Source organism: Athene cunicularia (assembly GCF_003259725.1).
Source record: "Athene cunicularia isolate RWA chromosome Z unlocalized genomic scaffold, athCun1 chrZ_part2, whole genome shotgun sequence".
NCBI lineage: Eukaryota > Metazoa > Chordata > Aves > Strigiformes > Strigidae > Athene > Athene cunicularia.
This window is the reverse complement of record NW_020799143.1, coordinates 1,365,565-1,384,156: the sequence shown is the minus strand read 5'-3', so window position 1 is coordinate 1,384,156 and position 18,592 is coordinate 1,365,565. Positions and strand designations below refer to the sequence as shown.

General features: G+C 42.7%; 1 protein-coding gene across 1 annotated transcript in view; it reads left to right on the top strand.

The window, feature by feature from the left end:
• Positions 1 to 10,919: 10,919 nt before the first annotated feature.
• Positions 10,920 to 18,592, top strand: part of NANS (N-acetylneuraminate synthase) — a 9,421-nt gene continuing 1,748 nt past the window's right edge. The window contains exons 1-5 of the mRNA XM_026866110.1: positions 10,920 to 11,124; positions 12,323 to 12,538; positions 15,752 to 15,851; positions 16,114 to 16,268; positions 17,150 to 17,416. Coding sequence (XP_026721911.1) covers positions 10,993 to 11,124; positions 12,323 to 12,538; positions 15,752 to 15,851; positions 16,114 to 16,268; positions 17,150 to 17,416 — 870 coding nt within the window. The 5' untranslated portion in view covers positions 10,920 to 10,992. The remainder of the gene's footprint in view (positions 11,125 to 12,322; positions 12,539 to 15,751; positions 15,852 to 16,113; positions 16,269 to 17,149; positions 17,417 to 18,592) is intronic.

Below are 18,592 nucleotides of genomic sequence, written 5' to 3'. Positions count from 1 at the left end.
GGAAGGGGAGGGCGCTGTGTATGCCAATGAGAGTCGAGCACCGCCCAGCAGTAAAGCCAATCAGCGAGAGACAGAGGCGGGGCTGAACTCTCCGCGCGATGCCTTGGGCTCGAGCCAATCAGTGCCCGGAGCGTCGCGCCGCTGCGGGGGTCGCACTGTACAGCTCATCTTTCCCTCGATACGTGGGGGCGCGTGGCTTGTGCGATGCGGTCTGGAGCGCGGCCTCGGTCCAACCTCCTGCGCCCGCAACGCCCAGCCCAGCAGGCCGGGTCGGTGCCGACAGGCCTCTGCTCCAGGGTTAGGCAGCGACCAGCATTTTGGTCTGCGGAAGCTCTGCCGGCTTGTTTCAAAGCGTTTACAAAAATAAGGGATTGCAGATTTTGCACTTCCAACATTAAGGAAATAATTGCATTGGCGTAGTGGTATTTTTACTGACTCCTTCAGAATGTTTTTAAGACATTAAATATTTAGTAGAACAGACGTTTCCAGAGCAGAAAATTTAAGTGCAAGTCCTTCCAACTCTGAAAGCATGCAGATAAGAAAGGCATTGTACAACTGACATCTGGATATGAACCACATCTCAGGAACCTCAGGACTAGGACCTCATTACAATTGCCAACATTTAACAGCAATTAGAAGGTAAGAGCACATAACGACTAGGGTTTGGTCCAAGTCTGCTGAAATCAATTAAGAAGTTCCGTCAACCTGCTGATGGCTAGGGACTTTCAAGCTATAGACAGAACCTAGTATTTTATAACTAGACTCCTATATCTGAAAGGCAGTAGCTATTCTGTCTGATTGCTACTCCTCTGCAAGTTACAGAAGTCAAAAAGAACTGGTTAGAGAGGCACATAAAGCTCACAGCATCTGTCTGCTTCACAGCAGCTACCCTGCACATCCCTTACTGTCAGCCTGGAAGCTCCCTCACAGCAGATTTGTAGACATCACTGCACATACACTGACTTGGGCAGTTAGAGCTACAATTAGCAGTTCTACTAAATAGGCTTATGAAGACTGAAGCCCACAAAGAAAACATGTTTACACTTCAATGTCCTTCACTTTAAGCCCATCTACACTACAGACACATGCTGCAGCTATTGACTTTGTTTTGACAGGCTGCAATTAAAGCTAAGCGCCAGGGTCTATAACTCACATTGACATTAACAGCTTGAATAAGCCAGCTTCCCAGTCTGCGAACCTTGGAAGAGCAGAGAGCAATTCACACATTCAGACAATCAAACTGGAGACACCTATTTATTGCTACAACACCCAAGGGAGGCTAGCCTTCAAATATATGTAGTTCTCATCTCCAGAAGAAAGGCAGTTGTTTCATGAGAGAGACTCCTTGGCAATATGTCTTCTGCTACAAGGCCTCCCAACACTGCTTTCAGTTTACCATGCTGATTTGTTGCCATGAGAATTTAATGGGATCTGGTAAGGAGGAGATGGTGCTGGTAGTGTCTGCTGTGTTAAAACATCCCAAGAGGTGCAGCTGCTTTCCAAAGAACACCCAGAACTAGAAGATAAAGTAAGAAATGTACCTACAACTAATAAATATGTGGTGCAGCGCTGCTTCTTTTTGTTGCTGTTACAGCTCTATCTCCAACCATCACAGCAGTGCTTGTTATTCAAGTAGAATCTGAATAAGCAGAGGATAGAGATCATTCCATGCCTAAGATGCACAGAGATGCACAAAGATGAACAGAGCAGGGGGACAGACTGCCAGAGCAGAGCAGTAGGAAGTAATATGACAAGAGATCAGGGGGAAATGGTATAGAGGCAGCTTTGCAAATGAGGACAAGATACTTGAAATAATATGAATTACAGAAGCAGCAATACCATGTAGGTCTTGGAAACACAAGACTGTGAAACCCCTTTTTTTAATGGAATGAGGGGGGCTAAGGAACCCCAAGAAGAGAATGCAATGTAGACTTTTTTATAAGGAATTAGACATTAAGGGTGGATGTTTTTTTGTCAAAAGAAGTGGCATGTGAGTCACAGAATTGCCTAGGCTGGTTAGTCCAACCTGCTTGCTCAAGCAGGGTCAGTAAGCGCAGACTTCCCAAGACTGTCTCCAAGTCTGGTTTTATGTATTCTGCACAGATGAAGACTGAACGACCTCTCTGGACAACCTGTTCTAGTGTTTGACTACCCTCACAGTAAAAGAATGTTTTCTTGTGTTCAGATTAAATATATTTTAAAATTATTTTTTTATATTTTTGATTGGTCTCCATTGGCTGCTGTCCTGTTACTGAGCACTACTGAAAGAGCCTGGCTCCCTCTTCTTCATTTTCTCCCATGAGGTATTTATACACATTGAGAAGATCCTTGTGAGCCATCACTTCTCCAGGCCAAATAGTACCAGTTCTCTGCCTCTCCTCATATGAAAGATGCTTCAGTCCTTTAATCATCTTTGTGGTCCTGCCCTTGACTTACTCTAATACGTCCATGTCTTTCTCGCAGTCTGGGTGCAAAACTGGATTCAGCACTCTAGATGTGCTGGAAGGTCACTTTCCTTGAGATGCTGGCAGATGCTGTTGGCCTTCTTCATTGTGAGGGCATATTGCTGATGGATGGTCAACTTCTTGTCCCCAAGGACTCTAAGGTCCTTCTCTGCAGAGCTACTCTCCAGCTGCTCAGTCCTCAGCATGCACTGGTGCCTGGAGTTACTTTTACCCCAACGTAAGACTTCGCATTTCCCATTGTTGAACTTCCTGAGATTAATCTCTGTCCAATTATTCAGCCTATCAAGGTCCTCCTGCATGGTAGCACAACCCTCTGGTGTAACAGCCACTCCTCCTGGTTGTATTATCTGTGCATTTGCTGAAGCAGCACTCTGCCCCATCATCTAGGTCATTATTGAAGATGTTAAACAGTATTGACCCCAGTACAAATCCCTGAGGTATACCACTAGTGAGTTGCTTCCAACTTGACTTTGTGCCACTTGTCACAACCTCTGGGCCTGGTTGTTTGGCTAGTTTTCAATTCACCTCACTGTCCATTTACTTAACCCATACTTTGTCAGTTTGTCTGGGTTGTTGTGGAAGACAGTGTTAAAAGCTCTGCTAAAGACAAGGTAACATCCTGCTGCTCTCCACTCATCCAACAAGCTAGCCAGCTCACTGTGGCTGTCAGGTTGGTAAGTATGACTCCTCCTTTGTAAACCTATGCTGACTACTCCTGACCATTTTCTTGTCCTTCCTGAGATTGGAAATGGTGTCCAGGATTAGTTGCTCCATTGCCTTCCCAGGGATTCACCTGAAGCTGGCTGGCCTGTCATTCCCTTGATCTTTTTTGCATTTCTGGAAGATAGCATGACACTTGCTCTCTTCCAGTCTTGAGGCAACACTCCCAGTCGCTATGGCCTTTCAAAGATTATTAAAAGTGGCCTCCCAATGACTTCAGTCAGCTTTCTCAGCACTTGTAAGTGCAACCTGTCATGCCCCAGGGTATGTCACTTGTTTAATTGCTCCCTAAACTGGTCCTCCTCCAACCAGGGTAAGTCTTCATTGCTCCAGACTTTTTCTCTGGTTGCAGAGACTTGGGATTCCTGGAGTGTATGATCATTTGCTTACAGCAGACCTAATAAGGTGCTCCAAATTTACTTGTAATCCAAGATGGAGTGTCTGATTTAGATGCATACAAATCTGGTAGTGAAACAATAGCATGTGGCTCCCCATGGATCATATTTCCTTAGAAGCAAAAGGAAACTAGGACTGGCTTTTTGATGCAATTGTAATTTCTTTTCTTAAGAGCATCTTCTTTTCTGAAAGAAAGAAGCAAAATCAGAGGAAATCCACACAGAAAAGTTACTCCTATAGCATGTTCCATTTCCATAGTGAGAGTCAACATTTTTGCGCTGTTATTAAAGAGCTGTGTGAAATAAATAACAAGAGAGAATGTGCTTAAAGGGTCCATTTTAGTTCTTGGTACAAAACCAGCTAATTATCAAAAGAAGTGCAATATGTAGAGACAGAAGAAAAAATTACCTATTTTCAGGCATTTCTGGAACATATTTGAAAGTCAGCTGATTGATTCCCATTACCAGAAGGAAAAATGGGATCAGCAAAACACATCTTAACATGTGTTTTGCTGATTGAGGATGCCAATTAGACACCAGAGTTAATTATAGAAAATGAGAACAAGCAAGGTAGTGCACCTAATCATTACTACACAACAGGAAGAATAGTGAATAAGAAAGATACATCACCACATGCATATGCTACCATCATCCAGATCAACAGTCACTGGGGAGCTCCGGTTGCAGCAAGGATTTGGAGTACCTTCCCCTGCAAGTGGGAAGTCCTACATGATGCGTCCAGCCGTAGATGAGGCATCCAAAGTCATGACAAGAGGGTCCAGCCTTATATACCAAAACCCAGCAAGTCAGAATGACTTGCACTTTTCTTTGAGTGGAAAATTTCTGGTTTCATCCTCCTGTTGGATTCCACTCAAAGCCTGTTCAGGGCTCAGGGGGGAGAACCAAGGGAGTTTCTAACAAGGCCTAACACTTGGGTTCTCAGCCTTGTACACTGCTAAACAAGGGAAGCTGGATACACATTCTCACAGCATTTAATTCTCACTACTAATTACATTTTGTCTAAGCTACATCTTTCACTAGTGAGCATACATATTTCGTTAATGATCAGATACTAATCAATAAACGCTAATGGTAATACAGATTTTACTCATTAGCAGATACTAATAATGGATAATATTTGGTTGTGACGTTCAACTAGAGGTCAACTTTGTTTCAGGGCCTATTATTCAGGCTCTAGCACTACACCATGTAGAACAGGAGAAGCCTTTAAGAAACACCAAATCTCTGGCCTATTGTATTTATTTAATCTACTCTCTGTCATCCATGCTAACAAGGAAGATGACTCATGTCATTGTGAAGCCATTCAATCGTCTTTGAAAGGTCAAGGCAATTCCTTAAGACTGAAGATAGCAGTTGTCATTCATGTCTTCAAGAGCAAGTTCACAGAAAAACCTTTTGAATTCTAGTGAAAGACAACTAGTGAAAGATAGTCCCGATTCTTCAAAGTTTTGTTACATATGTTTGAATTCATAGTTTCTTGTCCTTTTAGCAGGCCCTGCAAGTTCTTCCATCAAAAGATTTGTCAGCCTGCCTGACAGAACTGACCTGAGAGAAAAAAATAGTTTTCCACAGAGGATAACTTCCTAGCATGTCTGATAAAACTGATTGCAACTGTGCAGGTAGTAAGACCATATCTTTATGTTCTATGACCTCACCCCCATCTTCTCTGACATAACTGAAGGGACCTATTTAATTTACAGCAGAAATTGTAAATTCCCCCAACACTGTAAGAAGTATTCAGTGGAAGATTTCCCTTCAGTAGTATATAAAAAAATCCATTCCCTACATTGTTTTCCATCAAGTTTTCTGGACAATCTCTATTATACCTTTGTTCTACAGATTGGATTCCTAAGGCTCCTTCTTCACACTACTAATTCTTTTCTATCATGTGTCTGAGCTGTCTCTGAGGTAGTGATCTAGTGTGTTATTTCTCTAGTGACACTAACTGATAATGTTGCACTACGAGCACCTGATTTACATGGCATCTCTGTTGGTTTCAGCTACATGTAAGCAAAACATGTAAGCTCAAAAGTATAAGCAAACCCTTCATCATTAAATCTTACATCTTCTTTCTGGCCTCATAAAATCATTAGAGTCAATTAATGACCTCTTTCCCTATAAAAGAAAGCAGTCTTTGAGCACATTCTTGCTTCCTGTCACTCAAAATCATTTCCACCCTAGCCAGAGGGCCAGAATGACTGTTGAGCATCAGCATGTCATGGCTGGTAGCCACCAGTGTGTTGGTTGAGACCACAGGTAAGTGGATATAGGGAAAAATCTTACTGGAATCTCTCTCTCTTTCTTCTTTTCTAGATTACTAGATCAGGTCCAGGAAAGCCTGGTTCTTATTCTGTGCATGGAGGTAATCTTCCTTGAGGAGCCTGTCATATCTGGCAGGGGCTGAGCATGAGTTCTGAAGTACCCACAAGTTCACAAGTATACACTGTTCACCACCTCTTCAAGTTCACATATGTAGGCTGTAAGCATGTAGAACAGCCAGCTTTTCTCCACGAGGGACCTGAGGATAAAACAGAGCTGTGACCTTTCACAGAATCATACCTGAACTACATTGCCACTTTCAGCAGTTCCTCCATATTATTTTGATATGTTGTTTCTTTTCTATGAACTGAGTTGAAAGCAAAGATGATAGTATGAGTTTGCAGATACCAGTCGTTATGGTGAGATGTATGGTGTCATAAAATACAGCTGCTAGAACACAGGACCTGGTTTACAGCTACTGAAGTGTTGAGGGGAAAACAATCTATCAGCTAGGGCTATCTGTAAAGTTCTAGCATAAGAACAGGTCAAATAAAATTAGGCTCTTTTCTCATGAAACTACCTTCTCAACAGTCTGGAGTAGAAGAACTAGAACTGTATGTACTGTGTCAGAGAGAATAAGTACTTCCCCATAGTTGGGAGCACAGGTTGAACACTGACAACAGGATCTGGCACAGCATTGGCAGAGACTGCACGCTGGCCTCTCAAGGAAGTAAATTTATTAGGTAACAGCTAGCAGGAAATACACTCTGTCTTCTGTTTGCCAAGTTATCTTCCTAAGTATGTTACTTTTCCCAGGAAATACTAGGATTTTGAAAGGCCACGTAGAACTCAAGATACAGAACAAGGGAGACATCTGCTAGAATGCTTTGCACTGCCTTGCAACACTGACAAGTATCTTTGAGTGGTGGACAGAAATACAACTAGTTTAAGCTTCTCAGACTATCTTATCTTTACCAACCATCATATGCATTTCAGCCAGCTCAAGAATGTCAGGTGCTTTTCTGAGGTACATGGCATGATTTCAGTCTCTCCCTTCCATACTCATTTCATAGAGGTATTTAACACCATCTGACCTAAGAACAAAGTAGTCAACTGTTGATCCTGTTTATTCATCAATTTGCCTGCCCCTGTATTTAGATTCCAGTCTAGCTGTTGTGCTGGCATAAAACAGTCTGGACCATCCCTGTATTTAGCCTGTCTTCCTCCTGAGTTCTTTCCAGTACCACTCTCTTTTCTTCAGGCAGGACCCAGCAGACTTCTTCCAATTTGTTAGATATGATACTGAAAATGCCACCTTTATTCAGCCAATCTAAAAGTTCCTACTGCTTACCTGAGAGGGGCTTGTATGTTCTGAGCATTTTCTCGCCTAGTCCTACCCACCACCAGACTGAAACCTTCCTCCTTGTCGAAAGTATTCGAGTTACTAACCTTTTGCTCCCTTGGCCTTCTGTTTACCCCTTCTTCCACCCTGTGCTGCCATTTCCTGTTCATTTGTCCTTTGCATCACCTGCCAATGCTACATGTTCAACACCACCATTTAGACGATTTCTTATTTTCTGCCTCAAGTGCAAATATACCACTTTCACTTATAGTCAAACCGCATTTCTTAAGCATATTATAATTACATATAATTACAATGCAAAGCAAAGAACAAATTCACACACAGCATCTCATCCCAATTTCCTTCATGTCTACAAAACAATATTAATTGCAATACAGTATTACAGTTTATATTTCTGTTCTTAGGCCATTTCTCCTGATCATCTGAAGTATATAAGGACCATCAATGATTACAATATTCAATCAGTTTCTTTCAGGTCAGTGGTTTCCCTGCCCTGATCCTTCCAGCATCCTTTAGAATTTCTCCATTCTGTGATTGGACAGAACCCATCCCCAAAATAACACACAAAACAGTACAATAACAACACAAAATAATAACCTAACACAAAACTACAATACACAGCTTAGCATATTAACCTAAAGGGGACTCTGATATTTGTTCCCAGTTCTTTAAAATACATCCTAATGGAGACATTTTCAAAATATTATTTTTAGATCTTAGTTAAACCTTATTAATATACAAAGGCAAGAACTGTAATCCAGTGAAGAAAGTCAGTAAGCAAAGCAAGTAACCCCAAAATCACAATACAATTAACAAAGCACATAATTCAAAATTACCAAGACCAAGGGGTGGGACTTGAACCCACAATCCTCCCAAAGGGGACTCAAACCCTTATGGCTCTTTCAGACTGCATGGGACTTGAACCCATTGCTGGGACTCTAACCTACCATTCTCCAGTACTCTGGGCATTCCTGTTATAGCATATGGAGTAAGGGGACTCAAACCCCTATGCCTCTTTCAGTGGGACTTGAACCCACTGGGGGACTCTAACTCCAAACCAGAAACCTGGATGTCCTCCAAATTTTTGTCTGGTAGAACTTGTCCAGGAGAAGACTCAACCCCCTTCTGGCCCAACCTTATGAGGCTTTCACCACATCTTACAGGCAGACAACCAGAAATCCCAAGAGAATGCCTTTACCAGGGGATTTGCTCTGGGCTCTTTGGTCTGGGCGTCAGAAGTTCTCCCTGAGAATCCCTCGGTGACAGCTGGAGGTCCTGTGATCCCACAGATCCTTCAAGATTCAGAAGCAGTGTTCCACCTGGGTTACCAAAATTTTACCATAAATCTGGGGGAATAATTCCATCATTCAACGTGCATCCAGCACTGCAATATAGAATGCCTGCCTTCTAAAACTTCCAACTAAGTCTTAGTCTTTTGAGACCGAATTTATGGTAACAGCTCTCCAGCAAACTGTGTCAGATAACCACTACCCACTTCCCCTGTCCTGAATTCATCACCTGGATATTGCCTCTTAGTTATCAAAGAGGGGAATACCTTGACGATCTCAAGAGGATCATTAATAACCTTCCAAATGTTCACTGGAAGGAGACCCCCATGGTAAATAATTTAGCTGATTCCATGAGATGTAGCTGCAGTTTGTTTATCTCCCATGGGTGCCAGTAATATTACTCTGAGTGTTTACAAATAAGTTTAGAGTCCAAGATATTTTTCCAGTTTGTTTTGGATTTTTTTTTTTTTTTTTTTTACAGGCCTCTGGCTTTTTTTAATCTTTCAAAGCATGGGAAGAGATACTGGAGCAAGACAGAAAGTAAGCCATATAGGCCCTGGTGGAAAGGTAGGAATGTGTTATAACTAAGCATGTAAATACCTCTGAAAGCAGAGTATTTTTTTTTTTTTCAGAGCTGTTAACTCATCATTTTTCTCCAAACAAAGACAAACATTTGTATTAAAGAAAAAAACCCCTGTGATTAACATAAATAAAAAAGCAATTAAATGTTTTAAGTTTGGTTTTGGTTTTGTTTTAATGTTTAAAACCTATCTTATCAGGTTCAGCCAAGAGGAAATTGGAGGAAGGGAGAAATGAGGACGATTTATCACATTTTTTGAGATTACACTGATCTCTGGGTGGACAGCCCATGCATAGCCTGGTTTGTTTTAATTCTTGACTGATAACACTATCGTAAAACAGTTGTTTTATTTCTACTGGAGTTAAAATGTAGTTATCCAATAATTACGGTCAATAAACCACTACATGCAACGAATGCAAACAGGCTGATTATTGCACCGGCACCAGCAACTCACCGGCACCAGCAACTCACCGGCACCAGCAACTCACCGGCACCAGCAACTCACCGGCACCAGCAACTCACCGGCACCAGCAACTCACCGGCACCAGCAACTCACCGGCACCAGCAACTCACCGGCACCAGCAACTCACCGGCACCAGCAACTCACCGGCACCAGCAACTCACCGGCACCAGCAACTCACCGGCACCAGCAACTCACCGGCACCAGCAACTCACCGGCACCAGCAACTCACCGGCACCAGCAACTCACCGGCACCAGCAACTCACCGGCACCAGCAACTCACCGGCACCAGCAACTCACCGGCACCAGCAACTCACCGGCACCAGCAACTCACCGGCACCAGCAACTCACCGGCACCAGCAACTCACCGGCACCAGCAACTCACCGGCACCAGCAACTCACCGGCACCAGCAACTCACCGGCACCAGCAACTCACCGGCACCAGCAACTCACCGGCACCAGCAACTCACCGGCACCAGCAACTCACCGGCACCAGCAACTCACCGGCACCAGCAACTCACCGGCACCAGCAACTCACCGGCACCAGCAACTCACCGGCACCAGCAACTCACCGGCACCAGCAACTCACCGGCACCAGCAACTCACCGGCACCAGCAACTCACCGGCACCAGCAACTCACCGGCACCAGCAACTCACCGGCACCAGCAACTCACCGGCACCAGCAACTCACCGGCACCAGCAACTCACCGGCACCAGCAACTCACCGGCACCAGCAACTCACCGGCACCAGCAACTCACCGGCACCAGCAACTCACCGGCACCAGCAACTCACCGGCACCAGCAACTCACCGGCACCAGCAACTCACCGGCACCAGCAACTCACCGGCACCAGCAACTCACCGGCACCAGCAACTCACCGGCACCAGCAACTCACCGGCACCAGCAACTCACCGGCACCAGCAACTCACCGGCACCAGCAACTCACCGGCACCAGCAACTCACCGGCACCAGCAACTCACCGGCACCAGCAACTCACCGGCACCAGCAACTCACCGGCACCAGCAACTCACCGGCACCAGCAACTCACCGGCCAAACGCCTGCCAAGCGCCGCCCCCGCCCAAGAGGTGCTGGAGTCGCTCTCGCTAAAACACCGACTAGCCCCCAGGGCCTGCAAAGAATTCAGGCCGGAAGCTAGACAACCCATACGCCCAGCACACTCCGCCCGCGCGTACAGCGCCATAAAGCCCATGAGCCCGCCCCTCCCTGAGGCACACCCGTCCGTTCGCCCCCACCTGCCGGCCCCGCAAGAAGAAGCAGCCCCGCCTACCCCCCGCGATGTGACCAATGGAGAAGGTGGTGGCGCCCGGCCCCGCCTTCCGCAGAGCGGATTGGTTGCCCGCCACAGGCCTACGCTGTGGAGTCGCCAGGTCTGGAGAGGGTTAGCGCAGTCGCGCGTGAGCAGTGGTGTGGCGGCCATCATGTCGCGGGAGTTCGAGCTGTGCCCTGGGCGCCGCGTTGGCGGCGAGCAGCCGTGTTTCATCATCGCAGAGATCGGGCAGAACCACCAGGGCGACCTGGCCCTCGCCAAGCGCATGATCCGCATGGCCAAGGTGAGCTCAACACTGCTCTGCCGCTGGTGGGCGGGGTGGCTGAGGGGCGGGAGCGTGGACGGGCCACCGGGGCTCCGCGGCAACCAGGCTTTTCTCTCCGCTGTTTGCGGAGGCTTGCTTACTCGAGTGAGATGGGCAGCGAGGTGCAGGTGAGCGAGAGCCCCAGGACACTGGCGGGGGCCGGGGAATCCGGGGAAGGTCGTGAAGCCTCGCCATCCCCGCGGTGGAACACTACAGTCGGGGAGCATTGTCTCCGGTGGCACTGCGTGGGAGGAGGGGAGTGATTTACAGGAGGAATTTTTAAAATAAAGCAGCAGCAAGGAGGCTGTCGTGGTGAGGGTCAACAAATCGAATGCTTTGTAGCTTTGGATCTGTAACTCACAGCCTATGATCACATGGTATTGGCTTTCAGGAAGCTCCTACCTCGTTCACCGCACGCGTACATGCGCGTACACGGACAGATACAGGCAGATAATATAGTCTCCGAGGAGTTAGAGAAATCCTTCAGTTGTGTCATAAGCTAACTGTGAATCTGGGAAGAATCAAGTAACTGCTGAACTGCCAGTTCCTCTAATTTGATGAACCTCTTAATTTGACTTGTTTGCATTAGGGTTTTTTGAGGTAATACTTGTGTCATTCAGTAAGACAGCCAAGCTGTTTTACAGTTTGGTGTTATATACATTAAATATACCTATGTTAGAAAACAGCATATAATCACTGAAGAAGTCAGGGTGTAGTGTGTTCAGGCTTATGACTGTGGTATAAGTGCAAAATAGTGTAGTGGTAATTTAACTTAACTGTTTGTGTGACTTCAAACAAATTTCAGATCCATACTCCTTGTTCTAGAGAATCCTGTCACTTGTTTTCATGTAAAATTATCATGTGACAGCTGAACTTGGAACATGCCACAGAAATCAATTCTTCAAATAAGTGGCATGCATAGCATGAGACAGTTCAGTTCTGTAGTTTTAGTATGATTTCTTTCTAGACTGCTACTCTATTAAATTAAGTATACAGACATTTTGAAATAAAATGGCTTGTATATGCAGATCCTCTGTCACTCTGGTGATTGCTATGATGATGATGATGATAAAACATGTAAAATGAGCACATTAGTTGCACAATCCTTATGTTCAAATTTAGGATGAGTGCAGTTTCACTTGCACTTCCATTCAGTGTGCACTAACTTGTTTTGCAGGACTGTGGAGCAGACTGTGCTAAGTTCCAGAAGAGCGAACTGGAGTACAAATTCAACAAGAAAGCCTTAGAGAGGCCCTATACCTCTAAACACTCATGGGGAAAGACTTACGGAGAGCACAAGCGCCACTTGGAGTTTAGTCATGACCAATATAGAGAGCTAAAGAAATACGCAGAGGACATTGGCATTTTCTTCACAGCTTCTGGCATGGATGAGGTATGTAAGCCATACTGGAATGACAAGCAGAGTCCATCTATTGTGTCTATTGGTTATTACTTAGGCACAATAGTTCTTACATAAAAAGAACACTAAATATGTGTGGATTCTGAATTTCTAAATGAGGAAACTAGAGTAATTGTACTTCTGCCAGTTCACCCGTGTCTCTGCAAAGGTTGAGTAGATGGCTGAACATTTTGCAAGACCTGCCATGTATGCTGAGGTAACTATGCAGAGTAAATCATATTAGAGACAAGGCCTCAATTGAACTCCATAAACAATTAAGGCTTTGAGACTTCAGGTCCAGACTGCAGTCTGACTGCTATCCAGTGTTGCCTGGAATATTTGCTCCAAGCATTTCAGACTTCCCTCTGTATTTAAACCAGATTTCTTTTTCAACTTAATCCCTATTATTTCCCTATTTTTTTCCTTTCTGCTGTTTATTAGACCCCAGCTGGTGTTTCTAAGCAGCAGAAGTGCTTACATTCCGTTCTTTTACTAATCTCATGGAATGATTTCCACCTTGCCCTGTTACTCCTGAAGCATTTACTGATTTTTGTCACTGAGCCCTTGAACAGTTAGTCACCAGCTTGTAAATTCCATGAAGCTCACCTGCTGCTGTTCTCCCTCGAGAGATGTATATTTCTCTTAACTCTTGCATGTTGCCTTCCTCAAAATGATGTTAATTACAGTGTTAACAAATACAGTGTAAAATTGAAATATGTAAACTGGAAAGATCAGGTAACAGTTAAACTTCAGTATAGATCAGAGATTACTTTTTTTTTAAAAGTTTTTTTGTGACCTAGAAAATACAGAGAACCAAACTGAAAGAGACCTTCCGGAGGTAAGCTAGACACTTGCATAAGGCAAGTACAACAATATCCATCTTTCTGCAAATAGCCTTATCCAGAATGGGACATGGATGGGATTTATTTAATGTTTTAAAGTGATCTGCTCAGTCCCTCCTCTCCTTACCATCAGAGAGAATTCCTGATGTATCAGATTAATCTTATTTCTCATAATTTTTTGTCCTCCCTCATCTGACATAAAAGTTCATACTTCCCTTGTAACTCATTTCTGTGTATTTGAACACCATTATCACATCTCTTTTCTGTTTTGTATTCTCTAGACTAAGCAATTTAAATCCCTTCAAACTTTTTATGCTGTCTTTTCTAGTCTTTTGGCCATTCTCACTGCTTCTATCAACTTACTGTCCTGTTAGACAAAATCCTTGAATTGCTATGCCCCAACTGAGATGGTATGAGCACCAAATACCGTAAAAAATTGCTTCAGATGTCTGACAGACAAAAAGGTGTTTTCCGTGTATTGCAATAGCGTGATGCCATGGACTTAGAAATAGATCTGCAAAAAGAAGGTGTTGTCAGTTTATTGTATTGTTATCTTCATGTCTAGAGACCTGCTGAACACCTATTCCTTTAAGAAAATAGTAATTAAATTCAGTAGTCCTGGACTTCTGTGTCTTTATGCCCATAGGCCTTTAGGGGAGAGAAATCACACTTTCTTTGATGTTAAAACCTCAGTCTTCTAAAGGCTTTAGTACATGCAGGACACCTTTCATACACAGCAACTAATATCACTTTCTACCAAGAGGATCCCTCTTTTTCTCAAGATGCTGTGCTCCTTTGTGTGTGGCGTCATCAGCTAATTAAGAGTACTGATACGTGTTTGTATATTCTGTTTTTGAACAGCAGTTACATTATACAGCTCCCAAGATTTCTGGTAGCATTTCTGCAAGACACGGGTTTGGAACTTACAGCAAATATTGCATGAATTTATGTAATAAATCCTAGAGAATATGGTAACTCCTATAAACTGAACATAATCTGGACTCCAGCTATGTCAAAGAGGTTAAATTGTGTGTTTAACTATATGAGGAAATCAATGAAGTGATGGGTGAAGTAAATATAAAAGCTGTGAGTAACCCCTTCGTCCTTTCTGTTCCAGTGTGTACTGGAGACAAAACAGGATTTTACTGAACCACTCCCTTTAATGTCATCCCTATTATTTGAGATTATTTCCTGTTCCTTTAATCTCATACTGAAAAGCTGCTAATTTTCAATATGTATTTGCCTAATGAAGAGAGGCCTTAGATATGAGGTCTATCTGTCATGCAATTTGTGCGATCTCCTCAGAGTAGATCTGTGGCTTTTTAATATAGTGTATTCATTATCTTCGTGCACAAGGCATCTTAGTGAATAAAGAGATGTTATGCATCCTAGGTACAAGAAACTGGATCTACATTATAATGATGATAGAAAAATTAGATTGAAGATGTGATTCCCTTCTGGACATAGCATTCTTTCTGTGGCACTAAGTAAATTTGACTGCAACCAGGAGTGAGCTAAAGAAATTAAAAGTGTTTGTGGGTGGTTGAATTGGAACAAAGTTATGTAACTATTTCATGGTTTCCCCAGGATGTGAATGGAAGATTTCAATCTCTCTTGCTTGCGATAGGTTTGGAATTTTCTTCCTTGAAAGTACTAACTTCAAAAGCCCACCTACTGTTGCAATACTGATTTTCATGGACCCTCCAATAACTCCTGAATTATCCTCAATACAGCACACACATTTTTAGAAGGCCACAGGGTATAACTAACATTTGAATAAACTGTTTTATAGTCTTTGGCATATTTTATATTTATTCTCTAGTATCTCCTGGAAGCAAATCCATTTGGGGACTTGCCTTTTGGGGTACTTAATTTTTTTCATGTGCTTATTCAGCATACTTGTATGATTTTTTTAGAGTGACAGATCTATTCGGGAAAACTACATGTAGTTTTAAACACTTTGTGGTTTAATGTTTCTGACCTGCATGAAGTATGTAGCAGGAGGACTGCCTGCGTGCCTGCAGTATGTTTCTTCTTCAACAAGCAAGCTCCCATCTGCAGGTAGTTGCTCTCTCTGGTCATGCCAATAAAACCAGCATGAATGCTATGTCCCATAAGCTCATTTTAAAGTTAGAGGAGCAGTGGAGCTCACCTGTACTAAACAGCTAAGTCAGAAACTAATATCCTTGGAATAGTAAACCTTATTTCAAGAGCAGTGTAGGATGGATGGATGGATGGATGGCCAATTTAATTAAGCTTTGGTTTTGCCATTTTGAGGGGTTGTTTATTTCCCAGCATGGTAGTTCTTTATCTTTGATCCAGCTGAAGTGGTGTGTTAAGATACAGTGATTTCTTTTCCTTGTAGATGGCTATGGAATTTCTACATGAACTGGATGTTCCGTTTTTCAAAGTAGGATCAGGAGATACAAACAATTTTCTGTACTTGGAAAAGACTGCAAAGAAAGGTAAGCATTTCATTTTGAGTTCTCTTGGTAACATCACTATGTCTCAGTAGATCAGGTACTAGATCTTCCCTCCAGTTGATTTTTGGAAAAAAATCTTAAGTACCTTTAGAAGAAAATCACCTTCAGATTTGGAAAAAAAAAAAAGTAGTTCACCCAGCTTCCTTTTCTAGTTTTATTGAATTAATTTACTTCAAGAATTTAATTTAATCTTGTGTAGCTTTCTTACAGACCTAAGAACATGTGCATGTTTTCTAATGGCTAGGTCGTCCGATGGTGATTTCCAGTGGGATGCAGTCAATGAACACAATGCATCAGGTTTATCAGATTGTAAAGCCCATCAATCCAAACTTCTGCTTCCTGCAATGCACCAGTGCATACCCACTTCAGCCAGAGGATGTCAATCTCCGTGTTATACTGGTCAGTGAGTAATGCAGAATGTGCCATGGGTAGGGTACCAGAGAAGCACTATGCACTTTTATTGAGATATATTTCCAGATCTTACTCATACTGGAATTTGCTTCCTATAATTCATGCACGCATTGAAGTAAAAATATACAACGGATCCTCTTGTAGTAGAACACAGCTTTGAGAAATGTAAAAAGGTTATTGCTGAAATATTCACTATTAAACAGAGGAAAATATGACATATAGTTAACAGGTTAACCCTGTGCTTTGTAGCATACAGAAAAATAAGGTAGACTGTTACCATTAAGGTGTATGGAATTGAGAACATAATTCTAAATAGGGGTCTAGAACAGAAACTTCTGTTAAAAATGTTTCATGTGAGTATCAGAGCAATGAAGAAAATGGATTAGGCCCTTGTATAGTTTCCTTCACTGAAAATATTACTTGGATATACCTGATAATGATGCAAGAAAATTTTCCTGAATTGTCCAGGGTTCAAGATTTTAAATACAGGGCTGAAGAAGTCTGCTTTGGATACAGGTTAAGTTTAACCAGTCTACTAGGTTCTTGGATGAAAATAGAGCACTACTTTGTTACTGTAATTTACAGTGATGTAGGTTTTGAAGAGTACAACTGAATTGAAAAGAAAAGCGTAACAGAAGTTGTAGAATAGAACATACCTTCTTTTCTCCTAGTGAAATTCTTAGAACACAACAGTTGCTAATGCAGTGTGACTTTTTGAATATAAAAAAATTTAATTCTCAGTATAACCAACTGCTTATTTTATGGCACAGTAATTGTCCGTGGTTTATACTGTATTTATCACTGTTAAATTTGCTTTGTCTTTGAAATTGCTACCTTGGTAATTCAGACCAACTCTGTCATGATTCAAGGCATATCAGTCAGCTTTTCCTGATATCCCCATTGGCTATTCGGGGCATGAAACTGGCATAGCCATTTCAGTGGCAGCTGTTGCTATGGGTGCTAAAGTAGTGGAACGCCACGTGACTCTCAACAAAACATGGAAAGGAAGTGACCACCAAGCATCCCTGGAGCCAAATGAACTGGCGGAGTTAGTGAAAGCCATTCGTACTGTGGAAAAAGCAATGGGTTCTCCAATCAAACAACTCTTGCCTTGTGAAATGGCTTGCAGTGAAAAGGTAACCTGCTTTTGAGTCACGTATAGCTGAAACTCATTTAGACCTATAGCTAATAACTATATTCAGAAAAATAGCTTGCTCATTGTTTATTGCAGCAGTGTTTCTGCCTCTGCACTCAGAAATTCCTGCTAAGTAGCAGCATGCACAGTGTTTGTGCTTAGCCTACTGTAATGTTAGCGTAGGCCTGTCATTTACTACAAACTGCTATTTCTGACATTCAGTACCTGTTTTTACCAAAGCATGATTTTGAGTATAATGGAGTTTTATGTATATTATCCAGAGGTTAACTAAGTTGGGTAGAATCATGGAATCATTTAGGTTGGAAAAGACCTTTAAGATCATCAAGTCCCAATTGTTAACCTAACAGTACCAAGTGCACCACTAAAGCATATCCCAAAGCACAACTTCTACACATCTGTTAAATACATTCAGGGATGATGACTCAATCACTTCCCTGGGCAACCTATTCCAGTGCTTGACAATCCTTTCGGTAAAGAAATCTTTCCTAGTATCTGATCTAAACCTTCCCTGGTATAACTTGAGGCCACTTCCTATTGTCCTATTGCTTGTTACATGGGAGAAAAGACTGACCTTGCTACAACCTCCTTTCAGGTAGTTGTAGAGAGCAACAAGGTTTCCCCTCAGCCTCCTTTTCTCTAGACTAAACAACCCCAGTTTCCTTAGCCATTTATCGTAAGACTTGTGCTCTATACCCTTCACCAGCTTTCTTGCTCTTCTTTGGATGTGATCCAGCATCTCAATGTCTTACTACAAGAAAGGACCCCAAAACTAACATGGTATTTACGTTGCAGTCTCAGTAGTGCTGAGTACAAAGTACTCTGTAATAGCAGGAGTAATAGGTCTTTATGACTGTATATGAGCTGCTTTTACTCTAAGCTAGAATACTAGTCATTCTAATGAGATTCCCTCTATTCTGATTCTGAAAAATTTCACTGAGCCATTATCCAGTTTCAGAAAGGGTCTAGATGTTCTGAGCAGCTTAGTTACAGTGAAGGTTTCCATGCTAACTCAACATTCATTTAGATTAAGTACTAATGGGGAGGGCAGTTCCACACAACCTGTTCCCAAGTAACTGCAGAATATTTTTTAGCCTTTTTTGGTATACTAAGCCTAGGAATATGTTTGACTTACTTTTTTTTTTTTTTTTTTTTTTTT